The sequence below is a fragment of the Peromyscus eremicus genome, chromosome 14, assembly GCF_949786415.1.
Source record: "Peromyscus eremicus chromosome 14, PerEre_H2_v1, whole genome shotgun sequence".
Lineage (NCBI taxonomy): Eukaryota > Metazoa > Chordata > Mammalia > Rodentia > Cricetidae > Peromyscus > Peromyscus eremicus.
In genome coordinates this window covers 9,243,874-9,269,187 of record NC_081430.1, presented here as the reverse complement: position 1 = coordinate 9,269,187, position 25,314 = coordinate 9,243,874, and the positions used below count along the sequence as shown (strand labels likewise).

Genomic DNA, 25,314 nt, shown 5'->3' with positions numbered 1-25,314 from the left:
GGGTTCTTTGTTAAATCCCATTTTTAAATATTTGAGCAAGGTATCGTGGCATTAATCCACTTATCTCATCCTTTATTAAATGCTTTTAATGCCAGCACTTGGGAGGCAGAGGCAGGTGGATTTCTGTGAGTGTCAGGCCAGCCTTGTCTATAGATCGAGTTCCAGGATAGCCAGGACTACAGAGTGAGACTTGGTATCAATAAAATAAAACAATATTTGAAAGCTTGCATACAAAACCATTTCACCTAAGCATTTATTTCTGTTTAAAGTGTCACCAGGCATTCTATAAACAGAATTTTTCCTCTAGTCATTTACAATATTTTATGAATAATTAAATCAATAACTAATAATACCCCTAAGCTATTGTCAAATGCAAATAGTATTTTAGAGTATAACTCATTAGATTTAAAAAAGCAACAGTATCAAACCCACATTCTTACTTTGTGAGACACAGCACAAAGCCTCAGGTAAAAAAGAAAGAAAGAAAGAAAGAGAGAAAGAAAGAAAGAAAGAAAGAAAGAAAGAAAGAAAGAAAGAGAGAGAAAGAGAGAGAGAGAGAGAGAGAGAGAGAGAGAGAGAGAGAGAGAGAGAGAGGGAGGGAGGGAGGAGGGAAGGAAAGAAGGAAGGAAGGAAGGAAGGAAGGAAGGAAGGAAGGAAGGAAGGAAGGAAGGAAGGGAGGAAGGAAGGGAGAGAGAAAGAGAAACCAATAACAGACAAATACAAATATGTACCATGAATCTAAGCGGGTATTTCTTGTGGTAAATAGAAATAAGGGAGAGAAACACAGAAATAAAAATCCTTAAGAAACAGCCAATACACAAAACTACATAAATGAACCCATGCACTCATTTAGCACAGACTGTTTCCAGTTTACATCTGATTTGATGATATTTACATATTTTGTGAAAAATATTTTCAAGTACTAATAAATGTCATATACTAGACCAAACAGTGAATAAGACTGGAGCAGATACTGTGAATACATGACAAAACTCTGGAACCAGGACACCAAACTGTTTCCACCCTCTTCCTCTACCCAGATTGTTTCATCCCTAGTAATCCAGTCGCGGCATAACAACATGTCCATTTAATATTGAGTGAACTTCAATCAAAGACGCAAGTCACCGACCACTTGTCTTAAAAGAATTTGTTACTAATTGTAGGCAGGAAGAGTGGAAAGTACTTGTTACCATACTTCCTTTGACCATGTTTTAGAAGGAAGTTTCCAGAGCATGCTGCTGCATCCCGGGCAAAGGAAAGGAAAGGGAGACGAGGAAAGCAAAGCTAACAACTTGGGCTGAAACAAGCACCTTCAACCTTCAGCTACAACGGAACAGCAAACCTCAGGGCTGGTAGCCTCACAGTCTTGCTTTTCAGTTTTTCTCTTGGGATTATGTCTGACTTATCTACCTTAGTAAGAAGAAACTGGGAAAAATCAAATGTTTTTGTTTAATTCTAGAGAGTGCATTAAAACCAAGACTAAAGAAATTTTCCAGTTATAAATATATAGCCCTTTATAGTAATTTCTACTTCTACATTAATCTCATGTCTTTTTTTTCTGAAATCCACCTTAAAATTCAGGCATGCGTTTCTCCACATTCAGATGTTACCCTTTCTCTTGTGTGGAAAAACTATCATAGGATCAAAATGTGGCCTGTGCCTAAGAAACCAGTCAGCTCTTTCCCATATCACGGTTAAGCCAAGTTTGAGTGACATGCTCAAGGTTTAGTCTTATTTCTTCTCTTGGACTCAGTGGATTTTGATATCACTTAAAACAAAAACGCTTGCAAGGCAGAGTTTGTGTGGCTTTTCCCCATCTAAGAACTAGGCGCAGCCTAGCTTAGCTTCTGAGAGTGGAGAAGACACGTCACAATCGTGATACTGTGTCTGGAGACTAGTCATTAGGTTTCTACCTTGATTAGAAAAAGCAGCTCTTGTGAAACCACCGTGGACCAAACAAAGATTTCCGCCTTCTTCCAAGCGTGTCGGGTGGGCTGTCTGTGGAGACAGCCATGGGTCACACCTGCACCGACAGCAGACGGAGCTGTTATGGATGAGAATCCTGGCTAGAAAAACTCACAATGGGGTGGGGCCAGCAGCAGCGCCTTGCTTCTCTCTAAGTAACACAGAACATTCACTGCTCACCCACTCATGGTTCTCTACTGGAGTCAGCAATGACTCTCAAAACTGAAAGAAAAAGTAAATAGATATAGGCTTTGGGATTGGAAAGTATACATTTACTACAGCAAAGCTTTCAAAAGAGAAACATCTTAAAATATTTTATACAAACTACATTTTGTAATTTCCTAGTACGCTTAAGGAATAAAAGGATGATACACTATTTAGATGGTATTGTTAGAAACTGGCCATGTTGGCTGCATAATAACGTCTAGATACACACATAATCTCGAATCAGGGACCATCAGCTTACTGCAGAAGACCCACGTTGCTGTCTTTGCTCTGGGTGAGCACATGACAGGGTAGGCAAAATGTCCAACCTTACACTCCCTGCTAGGCCTGCATGGGAATCACCTACCAACCCCTCAGGGATTCGGAGGCCATGTTCTAGAATTCCCTATCTCTTATAAGATAAAATAATAAAATTTAGCCAAAGCATTTCTTTGTCTGTATCTATCTTAACAGGCAGGAGATGAAATCTAGAATTGGGCATGGTAGTTAATGTCTCTAATCGCAGCTGGGGTTTATGATTTTAAGGTCATCTTTGACTACATACCAAGTTTAAGTCCAGCATGGTCTACATAAGATCCTGTCTCAAACTCTTTAAAAAAATGAAAGGGCTGGAGAGATGGCTCAGCCGTTAAAGGCTAGGCTCACAACCAAAAATATAAAAAAATGAAAAAAGAAAAATAGAAAGAGAAAAGAGCTAGATGAGAGTGAGCATTCACCTCTGGCTCTCAATATGCTCTGAGCTGATCAAGCAGCTCCATGCTCCTGCCTTCATACCTTCCCTATCATAACCAACTACGCCATCTCAAAAACATAAACCAGCATAAAACACTCTTCCCATCAAAAAAGAAAACTAAAAAAGGGAGCTGAAGCCATGGCTAGACAGTAAAGAACATGCTGGTTTTCCAAAGGACCCAGGTTCAATTCCCAGCACCCACATGGCTCCTCACAACCATCTGTAACTCCAATCCCAAGGGATCCACTGCCCTCTTCTGACCAGGGCAGGCACTGCACCCACATGGGTGCACAGACAGACTTGCAGGTGGAACACCTAGACACATACAGTTTTAGAAAGAAGAAAGTAAGAACTCCAGGCTCATACAGTTAAATGGAGACTTCAATATCTGCTTAGTATCTGACACTGGAGACAACCAGAGAAGAGAGAAATACATGTTTATCTCTAGGAAGGACTCTGAGATAAGGAACTAGAGGCACAGGGAATGACTTTATGTACCCCAACATTGTGTATATCTTGTCTGTTGCCTAAGGAGAGAAGGGGGAAGGGAGGGGAGGGGGAAAGAAAGAAGAGAAAGAGCCAACAGTACACTAACAAACTCATGGTCTACAACGGTGGTGACGGAACTCCTCCGAGAACACCCTCTCTCTTTGGCCAAAGCAGTGAAAGGAGACCACAAAGTCCTCTTGGCCAGTCAAACCCCCGCATTTAGTCGAAGGAGAAAGATGTGGAGACTAGCGGTAAGAAGCAAGCTTTTTACAAAGGTCTCACTGTGTGCATAGAAAGGAACAGGTGCAGAAAGTTGTAGATGACTAGAAAGGCAAAAAAGTTAAGAAACATAAATCATAAGTGGAATTTTCCCAAACAAATTAGTCAGTGAGAGAGTCTTCACAGAACTATTAGAAAATAGATAGATGGGCACACGACACAGCTCTGGTAGAAAGTGTGTGTTCAGCTAATGCAAAGCCCTGGCCTTGTCCCCAGTATCTGTCCTTCAAGAAAAGAAGCAGATTTCTAACAAGAACTTATAAATGCACCTCCTCTACTGCCCCAAAACTCAAGGTGGGTGTTGTTTTAAAAAACTTGGGAAAAATTTCCTTATGGCTTTCATTTATTCAAAGGTATCATCATGTAGAAAATGCTTTTAAATCACCGATTCCCTGCACACTGTCTGCCTTAACTAATTGTAGATGCTCCACTAGTACTCTATTACACTTATCAGATAAAGTACAGTGGTTGAAAATAATTAGCTTCATAAACATATTAGGTTGTTCCTCCAATGTCATCGTTCTAATTGCCTTGCATTCCACTGTCCCTTTGAGAGTAAGATGACAGGGCAGAGCTACAAGATGTGCCCCGCCGGGAACGCTGCAGAGCTCCTGAGAACATCCTGGGAGAACGTGAAACCTAACCCTGAGCATTGACCATCCTGCAAACCCCTACTGAGAAAGACTGAACTGACTAATGTAACCTAAAGAAAAAACTAGCTACAAAAATAATGTATAGCTGTATGATGAACAAAATGAAGGGTAGATTTTAAAAGACTATTGTGATATGACAGCATTTAAAATGCGAGTTGATATATGACTGATATAATTTTAAATCCATATTTGTAAAAAATTCAGTTCATATGTACACCTGTACGTACTACAGAAAGACTCATCTATGCAGTTTTAATTATTCAAATGATATTCTGTGCATGCGTATGTGTGCGCACATGGGTGCGTGTGTGTATATGTGTTTGTGTGTGTGTGTGTGTGTATGTGTGTGTGTGCATGCACACATGCAGTGTATGTGGACATCCTTTGGGAGTCAGTTCTGTCCTTCCGTTATGTGTATCCTGGGAATAGAACTCAGATCCTCAGACCAGGAAGCAAGTATCTTCATCCACTGAGACACGTTGCTAACTATGCATTCATTACATTTTAAATGCCCATCGAAGTCTGTTTTCTAGAGAGATACATTAATAGTTCCTCACTAAAGTTATGAATATCATAAAGTGATTATGTGTTTCCACACATGTCTAAGTTATGGAAACATATTGGTACAAAACAAATAATGTATTCGAATCATTTGTTTCTTGGAATGAATTAATTAAAAGTTATTTGCTTTTATTTGCTTTAATGGCTATCCTTGCTTCAAGGTTTGGAAATTCTCAAAAATTAGCAAGCAACAGCATAACATTGGGTTCCAGATTTCTAATTCAAATATTTTGTCAATAAAAATAAGAAATGTTCAGAAAATATTTTAGAAGTCCCAAGGGTTATAGTTTTATACGTGTTCACAATTTTGAAATTTCTCTTCTCTTACCTTCTGTCTGTACTTAAATATGGCATAGTCCCATGGATACTCTATGGTGTGACTAAAGAGAAAAAATTTGCTGTTAACTTGGCTAGCTTTGCTTTGCCAAAGGACTGTAGCAATAAAGACAAGTGTAGAAATGTCTTGTTTCATGCAGGTCTGTAAGGGGACACAATTATCTGTGTTCATCTTGGGCAAATGTAGGAATGACTGGTCGCATTTGGGGTGAACAGTTTCTTCCTGTTCCTAGAAGTAAAAGCCTGTCCCACTGAGCATCCCCAGACAGAACGCTCTTCAGAGACCACATGACCTCTCCAGTCTAGTTCCTGAGAGCATCTTTACAAAGAAATCCTTCCTTCACTCCAAGCCCAACTACTCTACTCCTTTCTCCAAGTCACTGTCTTGTTCTCTTCTTAGCAGCAAGTAAAATTAGCTGGACAGAATTAGCTGAACAAATAGTTTGTCACATCAGTTAAAACTTGAAATAAACTATGCCTTGAGTTTTATTAAACCATTTCAGAATTATGTTTACCCTTTGTTTACATTTCTTTTATAAAGAAAGATGTTTCACTTGTAAGTCTCAAAGTCTCATTAACCTGCCAATATTCAGTGGTTAAAGTAACATTAAGACGATTAGGATAACTGTCTTTACTTCTAGTGCATCTGTAACGTGCCAGTCACATTGAATATAACATGACCCTCACTCTTAAGAAACTCACAATCCCTGGACCAGGTATGATGATTCACCCCTTTAATGCCAGCACAAGGAAGGCAGAGGCAGACAGAGGCAAACTCTGTGAGTTTGAAAATAGTCTGGTCTACATACTGAGTTCCCGGCTAGCACAGGCTGAATAGTAAGTAGTGAGACCATGTCTCTTAAAAAAAAGAAAAAAGAAAGAAAAAGAAGAAATCTACAATTCTCTAATCCAGTAGATACGAGACACATGGTGTTGTAGGGTAACGCTGTAAGACAGAGCAGCAAGAGCCAAGAAAGATGGACAAGATATAGTCTGAATTCAGTGTGAACTAAGACCACTGAAAGCTCACAGTGAAATCTTTTAAAGCAATAGGAGACATAAAAACTGTGTCATGCTTGAAGACTTGAAAAGTGAAAACGATTAAGGTGTAGAGACAGCTGGAGGGGACAGAGAACTGGAGGCACAAGAGTCAAGAGCTGAGTTGAAAAGAAGGTCGAGGCCTGGGTTATAGAACAATTTTCTGCAGCGCTCAAGCCTCGGGACTTTGTCCAGCCAGAGGTGCAAGGAGAAAATTAACAAGGCCAGTCAAGTGTGTGTGGATGCAAAGGGCAGGCTGGAAGAAAGGAAGGAGCACAGGCAAGAAAACCAACCTCCAAACCTGTTCCCAACCTCTGTGGCAGCTGCCGCCTGAGGGGCCAGAAGCCCAGGGGACAGGGATGACACAGGTCAGAGATTTGAGATGCTTCTAAGAGACAGAATGAACTCAGTAACTGCAGGGTTTTGCAAAGAACTGAAAGGACAGTGCAAACCAAGAATTTCCAGCTTGGACAGCAGTGTCTCTTCATTCAGAGAGACAGCAGAACTACAGAGGCACATTTGTTTCAGCCAGGCGAGGTGGTGCATGCCTGTAATCACAGCATTTGTGAGGTGAAGGAAAAACCAGAAGTTCAAGATTCTCCATGATCATCCACGATAGTGAGTTTGAGGCTGGCTTGGAAACTTATAAGACCTATCTTAAAAATATAAATAAAAATAAAAGTACGAATCTGTAAAACATTCGTCTTTCCAATGTGAACTCTCTATAGAGTTTCACGTCGATTTAAACAGTGTTTTTCACCAATAACAGCAGAAGGTGAGGGGAGATTCCAGAGGTATCCTCCAGAGGATCCTTGTGGGGCATTAGGGGAGAAGATGGAGGAGACAGAAGAGAAGAGATAGAAGATGGAAGTAACAGTATGGTGGGTGTGGCTGCTCAGAGCCTTGCTGATCAGAACACTAACCAACACTCATGTGAGTCTCAAATGAAAGTAAGGTAATTTAACTGAAAGGAAAAAATTCACTTCTGTGATCCCACTAGCCACACATCATCAGCTTAACAGACGGACAGTGGGTGGAGGAAGAAGAGGACCAACAGGGAGCAAGAGAGGAGAAGGGTCACACTGCTGTCACTGAGGGTTTGACCGATGAAACACTCAAGAATAAAAGCTGATAAAGACAGAGAATAAGAATAGGAATAAGAATCACCTTCGGGTATTGTGTTCTATCCTGACAGCTGGTGCAGTACTGAAATCCTCACCAATTTATTAGGATACGAAATGATCCAATGAGACTTCATCCATTCACTCAGAGGACAGGTTGAGCTTGTAGAAAAAAAAAAAATTCAAGAACCTTCACAGGACAGGAAGTGGTGGAAACCTGACCATCCCCTTCCCATGCTTTCCCCAGGAAGTGTGGCCTTGCATCGCTGCTGTCCTTAGTCATTGTCCTTCTGAGAGTTTGGAAGGTCTCTAGTTTTTAAGGCTGAAGTCTCAGGAGTACGTTTCAGAGATATGTGAAATACTTGTACCCAGATATCAAACAGCTCAACAAATTCTCTTCTTTGATCCAAATAAAGGAGACGGAAGAACGTTTGCCGGGGCTGAGGAGACAGAGCTCTTGCTTTGTGAGTATAGGGTTTCAGGGCTAATTGAAAATTCTGAACTGTCTTGATGATAGTCCGGCAATCAGAACGTACTTAATGCCGTTGAACTCTACATTTAAGATCATTTGAAATGATAGAATTTGCTTTATGTACATGTCACTACGTTTTTAAAAACCAGGCTATAATACGAGGAATTTGAATTATTTTTTTTCCTACAAGCGAAATCGGTCTCTTAATGAACGAAGCTTCTAGTACCCCGGCAGCTGTGGGAGCAAACAGACTACCTGGAGGTCATGTTTTTATACCTTTTCTTCTTTTGACCTCTTAAGTGGCTTTTATTCTTGAGAAACCTCTAACTACGCTCTATGCCTAACAGTTAACAGACATGGAAAACAAACATTTCCAGCAAACATCTGTTACTTAAAGTAATACAGGTGCTTGGGAGATCAAGGTCTACAGTATGGGTTTCATGAGGTGTATGCTAGTAATAATCTCTTGTACCCATTGACATCTACTCATCTGATGCTGTTAACAGTCTGAACACACAAAACAGGTTAGAGCTTTAAACAGCACTGAAAAGAAAAAGAATACATCAGACAAGTTTCATACTATGGCATAATTTTCTCACTCACAGTCAGTTTCACTTTCTACAAGCTTCGTTTTCTGTGGCCTGCCACAGGCCAGATATTAAAAGGGAAGTTCTAGAAATAATTTATAATTTTAAATTGACTTAATGATAGAGCTTTGTTATGATTGTTCTAGTTTATTATTACCACTGTTAATTTCTGGCTGTGACTAATTTATAAATTAAGCTTTATCATAGAGGTGTGTGTACAATGAGAAAACAGTCTCTAGAATACAAGGTCCAGGGCTACCTATCCATGGAGACATGAATCCACCAGTGCTATTGGAACACGTCCCTGGGGGGATGAGGAGTAGCTATGCTTCTCCTTTGGATTTACTTCACGGGTCAGTAGCTTCCGTTAGTGCTAGAACTGCAAAGTATAAATATCAGCAGTAAACCCTGGGGCAACTATGTTTGTGCAGGCAAAATGCTCACTCTGCAATTAAGGGAGGGCAAGTATCGGTGAATCACTCTCCTGCGTTCTGACAGGCCCTGGAGCAAGGCTCAGGGGTAGGAACACAAAGATGCTGTAAGAAGCCAATGGCTACTTCTGTTTGTGCTGCTGCAACCTGGAAGCTGAAAACTTCAGGCTAAAAAGTACATCAAAGCAGGTGAAAGTTTGTGGATACAGAGTGCAATTAACCAAGGATGTCGAGCCAAGGTCTTTTTACAACTTATAGGATAACTAATTTCACGTGGGTTTTTACTCTGCCTCCCATCAGCATCCAGACTTTTCCTTGTGACCGCATTGGCTAAACTGAAGTAAACACTTGCACGTTCGACTAACACACCCTGTTTCCTCTTCAAGGAAATGTACTCAGTATGGAGCATGGGGCCAGCATCCCAACAGTTCGGCCTTCCTTGCCCACCCGTGGAAGCTTCGCTCAGATTGTGCACACAGTCTGCTGATGTCAGAACCAGACAAATAAAAGTACCTCACGACTGGAAGCCAGACACAGCACTGGCACAGTGCAAAGACAGACACTAGAATAGGAATCCAACCACGGAGAATGAATGAAAGAAACAGGACAGACAAAGGGAAACACAAGAGATGAGTCATGCTGTACTTACAACTTTCAGCCTGATAGTCTGGCACAAACTGCTCATCATTGTCAGGTACCTGAGCTGAAGAAGAAAAAAAAAAAGTGTTTAAAAATTAAGAGAGGAACTGCCAAGACATAAGGAATGTCAAGTCAGATGTGTCAAGCAAGGCCTATTTTGATGGAGCTCAGGCCTGTGATTATTTGCCAATAACCTCCTCTTTAAAGCAGTCTTGACAAAATTGGAAAAGGAAACTAAAAGGTCCATGGATGCAACTGGAAAACATGCGTGTGTCAGAAATACCGCGGTGGCAGGTATGATCCCTCTGAAATTCACCTGCCAGATGGAATTAAAGAGATGGCAAATAAAAGGTGCAGGATTCCTGTATCCTGAACGGATGCATCTTGCAGAAGATGTGCTAAAGGCATGGCATGTGCATTCACCCACTGCTGGTGCTTAAGCAGACCATCGCAGAGAACTACGAGGACTTTTTTTCAAGTGTTGTGCAGCGATCATACAAATCCCCCACGTTTTGAAATGATTTCTTTGGGTAAGTTCTGTCTCCTGCCAATAACTACCATAATTAAACATATTTGCCCTAAATTTGTTCAAAGCAAGCTATAAAGCTTTAAAAATGAAAAAACCGTCATTGGCTTGGGCCACATGTAACAAAGCAATATATCTTAACAATTGTATTCACAATAAAAATAACAAACAATAAAACAAATGTCATCTTTTCATGCAAAATATTTTCCTGGCTATGCTAGTCAGCACTGAGGAATCTCACCATTTGTCAGCCCCTACGGTCAGTTGACTTCCGGTTTTATTAAAGGAAAAGGACTAATTAGGCAAACATAACAAACACATTCGGCTGCAACGAAAGTGCAAGTCCATTCTTTCACCTTGCAGTGTTTATTGCCTTAGATGTGGACAGTGAAGTAACCTATTCAATCTCGTAGGATATTACTGAGAAACAAACTACACAGAACAGAAATCAGGTTACTTGTAACTTGGTGAACATGTAATGAACTGTCATCCTTATTAGCTCTCAATGTGATCTCATTAGCTAGTATTACTTTACTAATATTGTATAATACTGTAACTTTTTATCCGATCAAGTCATATTAAAACAGATGTCAATCAAATTTTTTTTTGAATGAACTTATTCTGTGTGGGGAATGTTAATTAAAATAATCAGTCTTAGCCAGGCATGTAATTGCAGCATTTGGAAGGCTGAGGCTCATCCATAATGTGAGGCTAGCATGAGGCACATAGTGAGCTCTGGGCTAGCCTAGGCTGCAAGTTGGAACTCTGTCTTAAATATCAAATATCAACAACAACAACAATAGCAATAATCACTCTCTGTTGAAATGTTTCAGGCTGATAAGTGACTTAAGAAAAAATCCATATTTTAAAAAAATGAATTTCATGATACAATTCCATGTAAAAACAGAAGACAGTCTCAATAGGTTTTTCTTTTCTATGTTTATCTTTGTAAATGGAAACATTATGATGAATAAAGCATATGTTACCTTGGTCAAGAATGTAACTATCTCAGGATAGTTTTGCCTAATATTAAAATGTATATACCACAGAGTTGTTCTCTAATACCAATATTTTATGGAAGACATATTATTTTTCCCTCATACCTGTAGTTTATGGAAGACACACCATTCCCTACTGCCAATAAAAAACAAATAAGTAACCAACAGCAATTTCAAGTCACAACTGGTACCAACTTGATCAGCCCACGCTAGAAGCAAGTTTTTCTTCTTATTCCACCGGTATTTGATGCTATGTTTAACAACTTTCAAGTCAGACAAATTTCACCTCACAGACCGATGACTTGCCTCCCCAACACTGCAACTTGATGTAACAATAAGGGGATTTTTGAAACCAATAAATGCAGTAGTTTAAGCATGATCCCAGATAATTGGATATTAGATATACTCTCCTTTACAATCTCTACCACCACCACCCAAAAAGTCACACTCACAAATGCACTCACAAGCATTACCGTGGCCAATTTAGTGTTTTTATGTCTAACAAACATGACTGAACAAGATGGGTGGTGGTGGTGCATGCCTTTAATCCCAGCGCTCAAGAGACAGAGGCAGGCAGATCTCTGTGAGTTCAAGGCCAGCCTGGTCTACAGAGCAAGTTTCGGGATACCCAGGGCTACATAGAGAAACCCTGTCTCAAAAAATAAAAAATTAAAAAAAAAAAAACTGACAAGAGGAGAAGAAAGGGGTTGAATTAGCATTCTCTTAGCTGGTGACAAAGTATTTTTGCTACTGACAACACAGTTTTTGACTTTCTGCTCATACTGATGAATTACACATGAAGAAATGTAATTTATAATGCCCTTTTAAATATAAAATAATTACAAATGATTTAATATATATTTAATAACAGCAAATAAATAATCAAATCCTGACCTTTTAGAAAATATATCCATATTTTAATTTTTCCTCTAAATTAATAGCTAAACAAACACAGGCCAGGTGTGGTGACACACACCTTCAGTCCCACCCAGCACATGAGAAACAAAGGCAGGTGGATTTCTGAGTTGAGGCCATCTTGGTCTACAGAGTGAGTTCCAGGACATCCAGGGCTGCCCAGAGTAATCAAAACCAAAAAACAAAAAGCGAAACAGATATAACAATTGAGGTACAAAATATGCTTTTAAAAAGCTAACATTGGGGACCAGAGAGATGGCTCAGTGGTTAAGACCTCTTGCTGCTTTTTCAGAGGACCCATATTCGATTCCCAGCACCTAGCACCCCACATGGTGGCTCACACCATCTGCAATTCCAGTTCCAAGGGATCCGATCTCCATGGGAACCAGGCACACACATGGTGCACAGACATACTTGCAGCCACAGTACTCATACACATAAAATAATGACATCATTTTTATTTAAAGTCAACCTTCATTCCAGTGTAGTGGCACAAAGCAGACAAATAAAATAAAATAAAGTATCATTTACAATAATCTAATGAAAATCTAATGTTTGTTTATAGGAATGGTTGAAAACAGGTAATGAGTTATTCACAATTTAATATGCTTGCACAGATATGCTCAGCCAGACCTTTTCCTCAGTTTAGCAGGACAGAGCTGCAGCGCCATAGAACAGATCACATGAGGAGCAGCATGAAAGGCCCCAGTGGGTGTGTGGTATGTGCTGGGTGTTGGCCTATGTATGGGGCTAGGGAAAATACGTAAGGGACAGAAGAATCTAGAAGGTGTACCTCACAGTACAGAGAAAATAGCTCCATACTAACAATTTGTAAAAAGAGTAAGGATGAAGGATGCTATTTCTGTTCTAACTCCTTAGCATACTGAATAAGTACTTCACACTTATGCTTGAACATATTACCGAATTTTAACAAAAAACATATGACTCACATTTTCACAGAAGCTAATCTTGAGAAACTGAATAGACTGAACGAAGCAGCACGTTACTGAAATAGACAAAGGCTTAAGTCTACCTCCAACTTCAAGCTGGAGTAAAAGGAAAGCGTTTAACTAAAAACACAACTTGGATTTGGGCAAGGAAACTATGACACAGTATCATCACACTTGTATCATGCATTTTCTTCTTTAATTCACAAAAATTCTATGAAGGAGCAGACTACAGCTGCCTGAAATATTGTTGCAAGCCATACCAAATCCAAAGTTGAAAATTAACAATATAAGCCAATCTAATTATTTTTAAATGTTTTTTTTTTTTTTTTATTACATTACTGTCTAGTCTAAACTATGCTTGAAGTGATCGTCTTTGGGGAATGAAAATGTTTCAGTACACAATGTAATAAAAGAGGAAGGAGAAGAAAAGAATGGAGAAGGGGAGAAAATATATAGCAAAGACCAGTAAAAGGCTTTCATGAACACTGAGCACGTAGATTTTATTGGTAATAGCTGAAGCAACTCTATCAGTTCATTGCACATTAATGGACCAGTTGCAATTGAGTCTCTGAATCTTTGCTTTAAAGCGATAGTAACCACACTCTCAGCTTTTGGCTTCCTCTAGCTTCCTATCCAATGCTGCTCTGTAATACTCTTTCCTGCTAGGACACAGCAGCACTGTAGGAAAGAAATTCATGAAAGTATTAATCGCAACCAAAATGTCACAGAATCAATGCCCCACTTTCAGACTTTACTATCGGTTCTTAAGCATCAGTGCCCTGGGGAAGAGCAGTTTTAAATACAGCTTGCTTGCTTTTACTTTATGCCGATTTCCAACTTTTAAATAAAACAATATTCATTGCTTAAGAAATGGTGAACGTTTAAAATTTTTTCAAATTTTGCTGCAGGCAAGTAAAAACTCTCTTATTCCTACAAACGGCTGTCTGGTGAGTTTTCTTCTAAAGCCAACGGGGGCGGAGGGAGTTGGGAAAATTACAAATGAAACAAATGTCAAGTATTAAAGGGGTTAATATTTAATTAAAACCAGTTCTATCCACTGTAACAATGACCTGGAGCCAAACAAGGCGGAAGATGTATGACTCATTCTTTCTACCCGTGAATGAGACAGCTGATCTCCTCAGCATTTCCTCAAGACAAGCAGGCAGAACTGGATTTCTGCCTCCATTCACAAAAACACAGTCCAGCATGAACCATGTGGCCCAGCCGCAATCTTTTCATGTCACACCCTTCCAGAGAACTAAAGCAAGTAAGCTGAACTTGCTGCTGCGTAAACACACCAGTTTTATTGCTCTGTCTCAAACAGATCCATTAAGAAACACATTAAAATAAGTGACATAGAGAGAGAGGGGGGACGGGAGGGAGACAAGGAGAACACAACACACGTACACACACTTATTTCATCCATCATATTTTACGGGGTACCTTGGTCCAAAACCATGGGTGTACAAAACTTAGGAAAGAAAGTGGACAATAAGGAAAGGTGACGAAGGAAGGAGGAAAGAGGAAGGAGGAGAGGAGAGGAGGGGAGGGGAGAAGGAAGGGCCACTCAAAGGGGTCGATGTACCAGAAGTGATAAGATATATGCTGGGCATGTGGGAAGTCCTAAGTTTGATTCTCAGTACCAAAATAATACTAGTGATAAAATAAACACATGGACTTTTTTTTTTTACTCATCTGTCATTCAAGCTTTGAGTCATAAGAATGTAACATATTATTGCTGAGGTTTGTAGCATTCGGATCAAGAGTTTAGGAGCAAATTTATCTGAAGAAATTTAAATTTTATTTTCAGTAAAACAAGAAAATCAACATTTGCACTGTGGTACTCCTTCTAATCCTAAAATGAGGCTTCAGTCCATGGAACAAAATAATCATGCATCCACTAAGCCTAGTTTTATACCACATCCGGTTTTAACATTAAAATGATTACAGAGTAAAAGCATTAATTAGTGCAGAAATATAAACATATTTAAGTAGAAAGGGGAGGGGACTTCCCTAGACAGAAAGTCCTTTAATGCTGGACACTCTCTTTATATGTGCAGGAAAACAGGAAGGTCTCAAGTCGGCTTCAGTTTCTAACTAAACTGACCTTCAGTGGCTTAAAAACTTAAAAGGGAAGCCCAGAGCCAGGGAGCGGCAGTCTGCAGCCAGATTTTCTCCCTCTACTTCTACACAGGCCTGACCCTATCATTATTCTTATTGTTTTTAATTACAAAATTGTACATAAATTAAAGAAATAAAGTTGCACTGCAACATGCAAGGTATTACACATTCTACACAACTGGAAAAGTTCAGCACCATTTCACATGTCAGCACTTTCTAAAAAACCTGCGCTGTGCTCCACCAAATCAAATTTTTCTATTTAAAAATAAGTTCTCTTCTTTTGTAAGTAGATCGCAGCACCACACTTGCATTCTTCCAGTGGATATTTAGAAGTAAAATGCATTCATTCTACCTGTTACCTTTACTCCCCTTGAGGGTTTTTTCACATCTTATAGAGCTTTCTGGTACAACAAAACAGGGCCATGGTAGCAGCCACTACTCTAATACAAAACACACACACACACACACACACACACACACACACACACACACACACACAAGAATCATCTCCCATCTCATTCCAAGAACTTGTATGGACTTCCTTAATGCTGAACTATCAGATCCTATTTTAGATAATCGTATAAAATACTAAAGCTATAAAAACTGCACCAAATAAGAAAAAGAAATATGAACATATCCAATGCCAACCTTGTGTTCTACTTTCTTTTTAAAGTAGAGTGTTTGAACAATCAAAATGAGTGCCTCAAGAGTACTGTGTATAGTGGAGGTCACATGTAGAGAATAACAGCAACTCATATTCCCTGTAAGTATCATAAAGACATAGTTTGGACATAAATTTTGTAAAAGAAGCAAACTGAGGAAAATGTAGTTCTGTCTCTATTTCTAGGCCAACGTGACCATTATTTGACAATTTCATAAAACCAAAAGGCGATCTCCTTATTTGTATGTGATAATAATGAAGTTTGGTGTGGAACATTGTTTTGGTGATAAAACTCTAAGATGTAGCTGTAACTGCGCCCTGAAACTTGGCTTCACTGTGTCACTGAAAGCCTTTTACCCTGGTGGTGGTGAATCACCACTGGTGACTTTCTCCTCAAGCTCGTTCATCACAGAGAATCTCAAGACACAAAGACCACAAGAAAATAGGACAAAAGTAGTCATGTTTCACATGCAATGTATGCTGAAATACATTATTTTCCTATAAATTGTATTAGTAGGTAAATGCTGATAGAATACTTAGAAATATGCAATGCTTCCTAGACTTGTCTCTTACTCCCTTCTACTTCTGTTCCCCAAATAAAAAGTTTTGGACAGCACTTAACTATATATAGCTTTCAAAACAAGTTAAAAACAAAAAGTTGCCACGATGCTGATAGGAGTGATATTTGAACTAGTTATTTCAAGGGATCAAATAATTCCAATTGCCTGTCAGTAGCAATCTAATTCAAATGACTGAGAATCAACAAAGAATTGTCCATAGTAAAGTCCAATTTAAAGCAGCTACAGTAACATTTAAAATAAGTATAGTCTCTATTTCTTTATCTGGTATTGTGGTCATTGAAAACACTATTTTACATTGTGGTATGTTTGTTATAAGCCTTTCAACTGCAGCATTAGTGTTTGGAAAGTGCTTCTAATGTGAAGCTGCATCCTATAAACATGTTTTAAATCTCTATATGTGGATGAAGCTGCAGGGAATAGTGCAATTATATTTTTAGAGAGGACTGTAGTAGATTGAATACACAAACTCTATCATTACCCTCCGAGAGTCTTGTCTTACCTACCTCAACTGCTCTTCAGAGATCAAACATATTTCATAACCCACAAGAATTTACTCATGACTAATCAATATGTTATACTGTGTATAATTTATAAAAATTCTTACAGAAAAAAATTCAACATTCTAAGATGTATCATTTCTATCTAGACACTTTGAGAGATTTTTTTTTAATGTGATTATCATATGACACTTTTTAGCAAACTGGATTCTCATGTCTAAAAAGATTTTGAGAGACCTGTGAGACTTCCCAGAGGGATTCCAACTCATGGGAGAAACTTGGTAAATTGTCAATGATGTCTTTTAATTCAAAATTCCTTAAAATTCTATGTTCATTTCCTTAGCTATGGAATGTTAAGAAAAGAAATAAGTTTATAGTTTGCCAGTTAGGTAATCCATTAATATCTGCCTGTCCAGCAGAGCAGAAATGAACAAAACTAGCAACAAATTAAATAGTCTAATTTTGGAAATCTCTTATTGTTCAAGTCATAAGATAAGCCAAATTAAAATATATATGCATAATAATTATATTTAATTGCTAAGGACAAAAACTAAATGTGTATTCTATTAACACTAAAGAAACCCCCTTATTATTAGATTTTTAAAAATTATCTTAATAAATTTTGCTTACATCATAACTAGACATATTAATTTAACTACTTTGAAAATGTTTATATTATTCTAAAATGCAGTTTGTAAATAGTAGCACACCTGGGTAGTCAATAAAAAACTCCAACTTAATTTCTGAATTTAATTAAGCTTATGAATTATTTTCTAAGTAAAAGCCCGGGCTCCTCCAAATACATTAGTCCTTATCTAGGTTTACTTTTTATAAAGATAAGTCTTCAGAGCTGATTTGCAGGTAATGAAGAGATAAGAATATTCCATACTGTTTTAAAAGACAAACTCGGATAAATTATTCAACTCTCTTATCTGAAGCCTAAGACACAAATAAAACAAGGGATAAGTGAAAAATGAAAGAAAGAAAATGTACTGAAAATGATAAAAGTCTGCCACAGATCCACATTTTAAAATTCCAGAAACAGCTGCTATGCACATTCAAAATCTGCCAGCCAGTGCACTGACTTGGATTCAGTTTTCAAATCTAAACATCTTAAGAACCAATAAACCTTCCACGACAATTAAGGTAAGTATGATAACTTATTTTGGATAAGCAAATAAATTCTTGAATAAACAAAATTCTACATAACTTTCAACTTGGCAAACCCGACATATGAAAGTGAATGCAAGAGCCTCTGCGATTTTTCATGAATTAGCTGTTTCAATATATGGTTTATGTTGCAATACTAAGTAATCTATTGCAGTAAGTTTCATTTAGAGACAAGCAAAAATGACCTTAAATTTAAAAAACAAAACTTTAACTAATACTTACCATTCATTAACATATAAATGCAATCCCCCTTTCAAAGGATAATTAAGAGCTATTTAACTTAAATGATTTTGAATCATTTAAGATTGTAAAAGCCTTTTGAAGAACTAGAATTATCAGCAAGACAAAGAAACTTGTTTACATGCTAAGAGCAACTTGATCAACTGCATACAAGACCATAGCTAAAAGCTCATCTGTCTACCTCAAAGCAGCTACAGCAGTCCTGGGTTCCATGTGGAGACTCTCCCGTTCACTTTAAACCATCTTGAAAATCGGTTGCCAGAGTCAGATTCCCCACAGAAAGTATATATACATATATATGTATCATAAATATACTAAATACTTAACAAAATATGCTAAATATTTAAATATCAGCAACTTTCTCATTACACACACACACACACACACACACACACACACACACACACACACAAATCGTAAAATAACATCTCACAAACATGGCAATTCCAAAAGAAAATATTAAAATTGTAGATACCAACAAAAATCCTTCTACCTTAAGCATATCTGAACATATGTCAAGCTTTACTAAGTCACATCTCATTGTCCCTATAAACAAAGTTGCACACAATAAAAGATATAATAGGTTGTAGCGTGGAATTTTTTTTAAAAAATCCAAAATGCCATTAATTGTCTCCACATTAAATCCTAATAAAAGTGACAAGACATCAAAAGTCAAACTTCGACAAACATTACATGCATCATAACACACAAAACAATTTTAAAATCTTCAACTCCCACTAAAAGATTGGCTTTAAACCCACAGATTTCCTAACTGTGAGATACACACCTAAGGTTCTGTGCTGTGAACACGGAGGGAAGAAGACACCTGCACTTAAATCTTGAAGCATCCCGTCCTGATGAGCCCAGAGAAACTAATTTCTGCCATCAGAGAAGTCCTCCACCAGAACACCAAATAATCATATGCGCTGCTCTAAAGGAAACAGCAAGCCAGCCGGTTCTGGCTCGAGGTCTCTCGAGGTACAATAATATAAACCTGATCAATTGCAATTAAAATCTGAACAGAGACTTAGAACCTGAAGTCTTGGTGCATTAGTTCTTGCCAAAAGCAGATGTGATTGTGAGCTGGAAGCAATTTCTCCTGGTAATTTGTGATGACACTGGGTAGTGCAGCCCCAGAGTCCCCAAAGACAAGCTCATCAGAGGCTCTAATGTATGCATGACACATGAGGTGGCTCTTTTAGAGCTCAATTAATTGGGTTGAACATTAAGACAGCAAGTTCAGGATTCCCTCCATCCCCTTTTAGAGCTGCTTTTCCCCTTTAAAACATTTTTTTTTCTGCCTTACCTTCAGCAAGCCATGTTTCTTGTAACTGACTCAGATCCTGAAAGAGTTCTAAAAAGCAAGGAAAAGACACATAAGACTCAACAGTCTGCAGTCTTCATTAACTGAAGATGTATGTCATGATGCTGGCATTCAGTACAACATCAACTGAACACAGGAGTCATCGCTGAAGTATTTGAATAATCCTGCTTACTTATGACATCGATTAGGTGACACTTAGATCTCTTTAGACAACTAAATAATATCAATTATCTTCGTTTTCTCTTTAACAAGTAATTAAGAAGTAAGCTCAGAGAGAATGAAAAACAAACATGCATTAAAATTCACCCAGGTGTTGAACTAAAGATTATCTACATACAGAAACCTTTCCTAAGCACACTTAACTCTTGCTAAAATAGGACCAAGGTAAAGATTAGAAAGACAAAACATCTTCTAAGTTTATAAACAAAGTCCCAACAGAACTTGAGTCAACTCCCAAGTTATATTTTTGAGCCCAATGCCTTGACACTAACAGGGGCAACTTCACATCCAGACATTTAAAGAAAAACTTCTGCATTAGCAGACTTACAAAAGTCGAAGACAGACAGTGCCCTGGCTTTGCTTTATTATCAATTCCAAACTGTATTCTGGCATTTGGGGCGTGGGGTGGGCTTGGAGGGAGGGAGGTATCTAATAAGAATGAAAATTTGATGAAGTTTTAGAATTCAGTACATTTAATTTAAATTCAAACTGAACTTTGGTAACTGAGTCTAAGTTTCTTCAGTCCGGTATGAATGCCCCACAGAGTTGAAATAATTCCTAATATATTGACCTTTTACCAACAGTTTATAGAAGAATCTGAAGCCTCATTTATCAAATAATATAATAACTACTCATTAAGCCTGAAGTTTGATATAATGAACACTTCAAGGCCTATTAACAAGATGTTATGACTTCACAATATAGTCATCAAACTCACTCATAAAATTTCAACAGTAGTATATGGCTTCATTTATATTGTTTAACTTGTAATAAAGTTGAAAGAAAAACGTAAGCAGTGTGCATAGCTGCTTACTTTGTCCCAGGCTGTTAGAAAGTTCTCAATTGTTACCTCAGTGTAGGGGATTAACAGTTATATGCCATATGGACAAGAACAAACACGAAATAATGTTTAAAAGAAGGTCACTGTTAGGTGTTAATTTCCTTCTTTCATTAGTTTGTGACCAGACCATAAAATAGTCTCCAAGGCAAACTGAGTGTGGGCATGATTGCGTGTAAAGTCCATGTTAAGTTCAGGAGTTTCAGTGTTTGTTATTTTTTAGATGAGATTGAAATGGGCCTCTTCTTCGGAGGGTGTCAGTAAGAGAGGGGTTCAGCTCAGAGTCAAACCTCACCTTCTGAATCATGAGCCAGATCTCTGTTAATGAATTTTCTTTTCCTGACATTTGTTGGTTTCTCGTTACAATTTCTCCCACGCTGACTCTACAAAGGGAAAGATAAAATCCTTTAAAATATAAACCTCAGATGTCACACATGAAAAAAAAAAACATGCATACATAACATAAGCCTACTGGATCCTCTCTCTGAGTAGAAAAAAATATTGGCGTTCATAGGAGAACTCCAATATGTATTGTCTGACTTGGACAGTGAAAGCTCAGGCTGAGTTCAACAGTAAAGGAGAGTGGCTTCCCAGAGCAGATCTAACACTCCTGTTTATTCTCGTCACAGTTACATGTAATCTCAGCATCGAAACATTAAGCTAGAACACTTAATGTTTTGTTTTTTTTTTTTTTTTACTAAATCAACTCTAGATTAAAACAGTGATTCCATTCTCTCTCAGACAACACCCCCACCCGCAGTAAGAGAAGCCCCAAGAGTGGAAAACTGAAAAAGCGAGGAAATGAGAGGGGAAAAAAGCAACCCCCCTCCCAAGACACCCCATGTAAACAAAAAGTGTCAGCATTTGTCTCAACTTCGTTCTTTTCAATGTGGCAGACAAACCCAGCCACAAACTTTGAGTACAGCTGCAGCTGCCCTCCGTCTCCTCTTCCACTCATCGTGGGCACTTGGACCAGAAGGGGTCTTAAAACAAAACTATGCCTTATCCAAATCACTCAAAGGTAAGCTCATTTTGTAGATGGGTCTTCAAGAAGCAGAGTCGCCCTACAGTGGCAACAAAGCAGATAAAGTGTCTGCAGTCCCAACCCCCTGCCCCCTCCCTTCGCATCTCTCGCTCTCCCCACCCCCGTCCGAGTCAAGTTTATAAACAGCAACTTTCGAACTGATCACTCACGTTGGTGACCACGTAAGGCACTTGCTGGTCATAAAATCCATCCATTTTGCTGCTCTTCGCAAATATTAGCTCAGTGTTTTATATTCTGAGCATTTAGCTGGAGATTTCCTCGGGATCTGGACTTCTATCAACCTAGAGGGGAACAAGATGGCTTTTAGGCTTTAAAAAATCATGAATGAAGCTCTTGTATTTGCATAGCTAATTGCCCTCGACAGTCCCATTCACAAAAATAACCCTCCCCTACGCCGCCTTCTTCACCTGGATCCAAAGAGAGCTAAGAGAGTTCACAATTTACATATTTTCGGTCGTATCAAAAAATCCTAACAAGAGGCAGTGTATTTATTTACACTCTGGACGTTCCCTGCTCAGTCAGTGTATCCCAGCCAGCTCGGATTCGCAAACGTGTGCAAAACTAGCAATGGCGATCAACGAGACTTGCTTTTCACCTAACGGGACTAAAGAGAAGGAGACACCTCTTTCATAAGGATAGTTTTTGCAACCCACAACCATGCAATTATCTGGAGAGACATAAAAAGTTGTTGGAAAGACCCACCTGAAGGCCACGCTAGGCGAACGGCTGCAAAAAATTCCCTCCAAATTTAATAAAAACATTAATTATTGCCCAGCACTTCCCCTTGGAAGCCGAAAGCGCCTCTGACCGAGCTCAATTCGGTGGTTTTTCCTCTACTTCTCCTCCAGGGGCCTCCAATCCAAACTGATGGATCGCTGCCTCCCATTGGCTCCACGTCTCTTTCACAAGATCAGATTTCGGGCTGTCAATCAGGCGGCTTTCGGCCCCTTCCCTTGGGTCTCCTGCGCCCCTCTTGCCTACGCGACCGCTCTGCGGGGAGGCGCAGGGTCCGCACCCAGAAAAGCCACCAAGGAAACCTTCCTAACTCGCTGTTTGCTCAAGCCCCGGGGGATACTGAAACCTAGTGTACCGAGCCCACCAGTTCTCTTTCCTGGCGTGTTCGATCCATTATTAGGCAGATGTCCCTAAAGCCCTGTCGAGAGGTTCAGGTACAGATCTACAAAGCGAGTGTCCCTAATCCCTCTTCTCTACCTCTGACCCGGAGCCCACCGCACGCTCCAGCCTCGCTCCCCACCAGCTTTCGGCCCAAGCTATTTTCTCATTTTTTCAACACTAACCAAACACTATAGGGGTTATTGGACCTTTAAAAGAAATACATTCTCAACTCAAACGACCTCCTTTTGTCCATAGGATTTAAAGATACTGTAAGGAAAGCAAGCGGGAGAAGCTGCTTCTTAGGAGAGGTGGTATCGGGAGGGAGGATCCGGAGGAGTACGGAGCAGAGAAGGAGAGGAAAGTGTAAAAATCAGATTCACTCTGGCGGGTGCTGAGAAAAAAAAAAAGAAAGCTCCTGCAGGCCACAGAGGGGTGGGGGAGGACTGGGTAGTTCAGATGTGTCCCCCACCCACCCACCCCCGACCCGCCGTTTCCGGAGCTTTTGTTATGTATACAGAGAGGCGGAGAGTGTCACTTACTGTACTTTAGGATTTCACTTCCTCCACCAAGGAGGGGAGGGCAGAGCGGGGAGAGCTCGGGTTACAAGGACAATGATGGGACGTTTGGAAGCAAGGACATCTCTGAAGCCGCCTGCCCACGGGGCTTAGCTCGGATGTCCCCCCTCCCGCCCCCCAGCTGCTGTCCCACCCGGGATAGGAGGAAGAGAGGAGGGGACCCGGAGCCTCATGGTGCTGAAAGTCACTCGAGACCCTAGCGGCGACCTAGGCTGGTGACTAGAGGACTTTTCCAGCAGCTGTTTCGCCCGTTGACAACGTGCTGCAGTTCTCTATTTCTATCTGAAAGTTTCTTTCCTTAAATGGAACATGGTGGAGACATTCAAACCGGAGCGTGCGCGCCTGGCACTCCAGACCCGCCGAGGAAGAGCGAGGTCTATGACAAAACACTCTGCGTTTCCTCTTGGGGAAAAGTGTAGTTTTCGAGGGCACACACAATACTTGTCCCGGGACTAGTCCGAGCACCTCGCGCGTCCCCTTTGCGAGAGAGCTGCATCAGAGCCTGGGCGACCGCGGCGTTAGGGGCGCCGCGAAGCTGGCGTGCTTTGTGGGGGTGCAACCAGGGCAGGGGACAATAGCGCGGGTACCCAGCCGACCTGCAAACCGGGACAAGACAGCAACAGTTTCCAAAGCCCTTTTCGGAGGCCAGAACCAGACAGGTATCCAGGGCAACCGGGAGAGGGCGGAGCTTCTCCAAAGGCCCCGCGAGTCTGTCCACGCAGCCAATGAGGAACCGTAGATTTCCAGTCCATTGTTGTTTATTGCTGACCCCTCAGCGCTCCGCCAGCGGATTGGCTACTTTCGAGCAGGGGGTGTTGCCCGTGCCGTCCCCTTAACCACCTTTCGGCTCCATTCACAAAAATCCCAATCTCTCTGGGTCACGTGGCTAGGGGCGTGGAGGGACAAGGAAAACGATACAACAAAGGCCCAAGTTCCCAACACCACAAAAGTTCTTATTCGTCACTACCTCCCCTATGCACCCTCGGTAACAAATGGCAGTAGGTGAGGAAAAGGACTTTGGGTCTAAGAGGTCTGAGAGAGTAAGGGGAACGAAGTCCAGGTAAAAAGAACACTCACAGAGGATAATTCCGGGGTGCCCTGCAGAAAATCCTGCAAAAGAACAGAGAACTAAGAGTGTGGAGAAAGTTTAGAAAGGACTAGCAACTTCTGCTTGCTCTTCAGCAAGAGGCTGTTTAAGCGTGCAAGCTGTCTCTACAGACAGTATTCAGAGTTCTCCTCTTAACGTTCTTTTGTTTCCATTTCTACTTTTGATTTATTCCAGTGTAGTGTTCTCTCCAGCTTCTTTTAGTCCAAGTTTTCAATGACTGGCAGTTTTAGTTCCGGCTTCCGAAGTCCATCAACCCTACACAGGCCCCTTCACCTCTTAGGATGGTCCATCGTGCAGCAGGGGCTCCACATCTCCCCCTTGGAGCTCTGACTCTCACAGTAGTTGAAAGTGATGTTTTTACGTGACTAAGCTGCCATTCTCTGTACAGCTCTTCTAAGCATACTAAACCACCTAGCTAAGAATGTGCTTTTTGTGACCAGACATCTACCTGAACCAGAACCCCTTCTCACCGAAGCTTTCTCTGGCTTCATAGTCAATGAGACATTCTCTCTCTTGCTTGCTCTGCTCCTGGCTACTTAATGAAAGACTCAGGTGTAGCCTGGCGCCTAGCTATGGTCTACGCTTGTCACTGAGGAAAAGAACAATAGATCCAATAGCAGAAGGTAACCAAAGGGTTGAGAATTTAATTTTCAATCGTGTTACAGAGATGAAAACTGTCTGCAGAAGCAGCTGTATATATAAGAAGAGGTACTCTGGGTTTGCACAAGTTTCCACCACTTTTTGAGACTGTCTTTTTAAATCAGTTTAGTACACTTCAGTCCTTCTTGAATGGAAAATTTCATTTTGGCAATATTTCAAACATAGAATGGCAGCGCAGAGGCCAAGAGGCTTTGACATTTATTTACTTGTATTTTGAAATCCCATTTGGGTTTTGAAATAA

At 40.0% G+C, this 25,314-nt stretch overlaps 1 protein-coding gene across 4 annotated transcripts in view; it reads right to left on the bottom strand.

Moving 5' to 3' along the window:
• Positions 1–24,014, bottom strand: part of Etv1 (ETS variant transcription factor 1) — an 86,551-nt gene extending 62,537 nt beyond the window's left edge. Inside the window, exons 1-5 of one of the 4 annotated variants that reach the window (XM_059279395.1) lie at positions 23,902–24,014; positions 21,764–21,895; positions 20,865–20,952; positions 19,495–19,542; positions 9,540–9,593 (exon numbers count right to left, since the gene is read on the bottom strand). In XM_059279395.1, coding sequence (XP_059135378.1) covers positions 9,540–9,593; positions 19,495–19,542; positions 20,865–20,952; positions 21,764–21,808 — 235 coding nt within the window. In that variant the 5' untranslated portion in view covers positions 21,809–21,895; positions 23,902–24,014. Of the gene's footprint in view, positions 1–9,539; positions 9,594–19,494; positions 19,543–20,864; positions 20,953–21,763; positions 21,896–22,021; positions 22,283–22,316; positions 23,116–23,901 lie in introns of those variants that run through there. The other 3 variants (XM_059279396.1, XM_059279397.1, XM_059279398.1) reach the window with 3 other exon arrangements.
• Between the last annotated feature and the right edge of the window lie 1,300 nt (positions 24,015–25,314).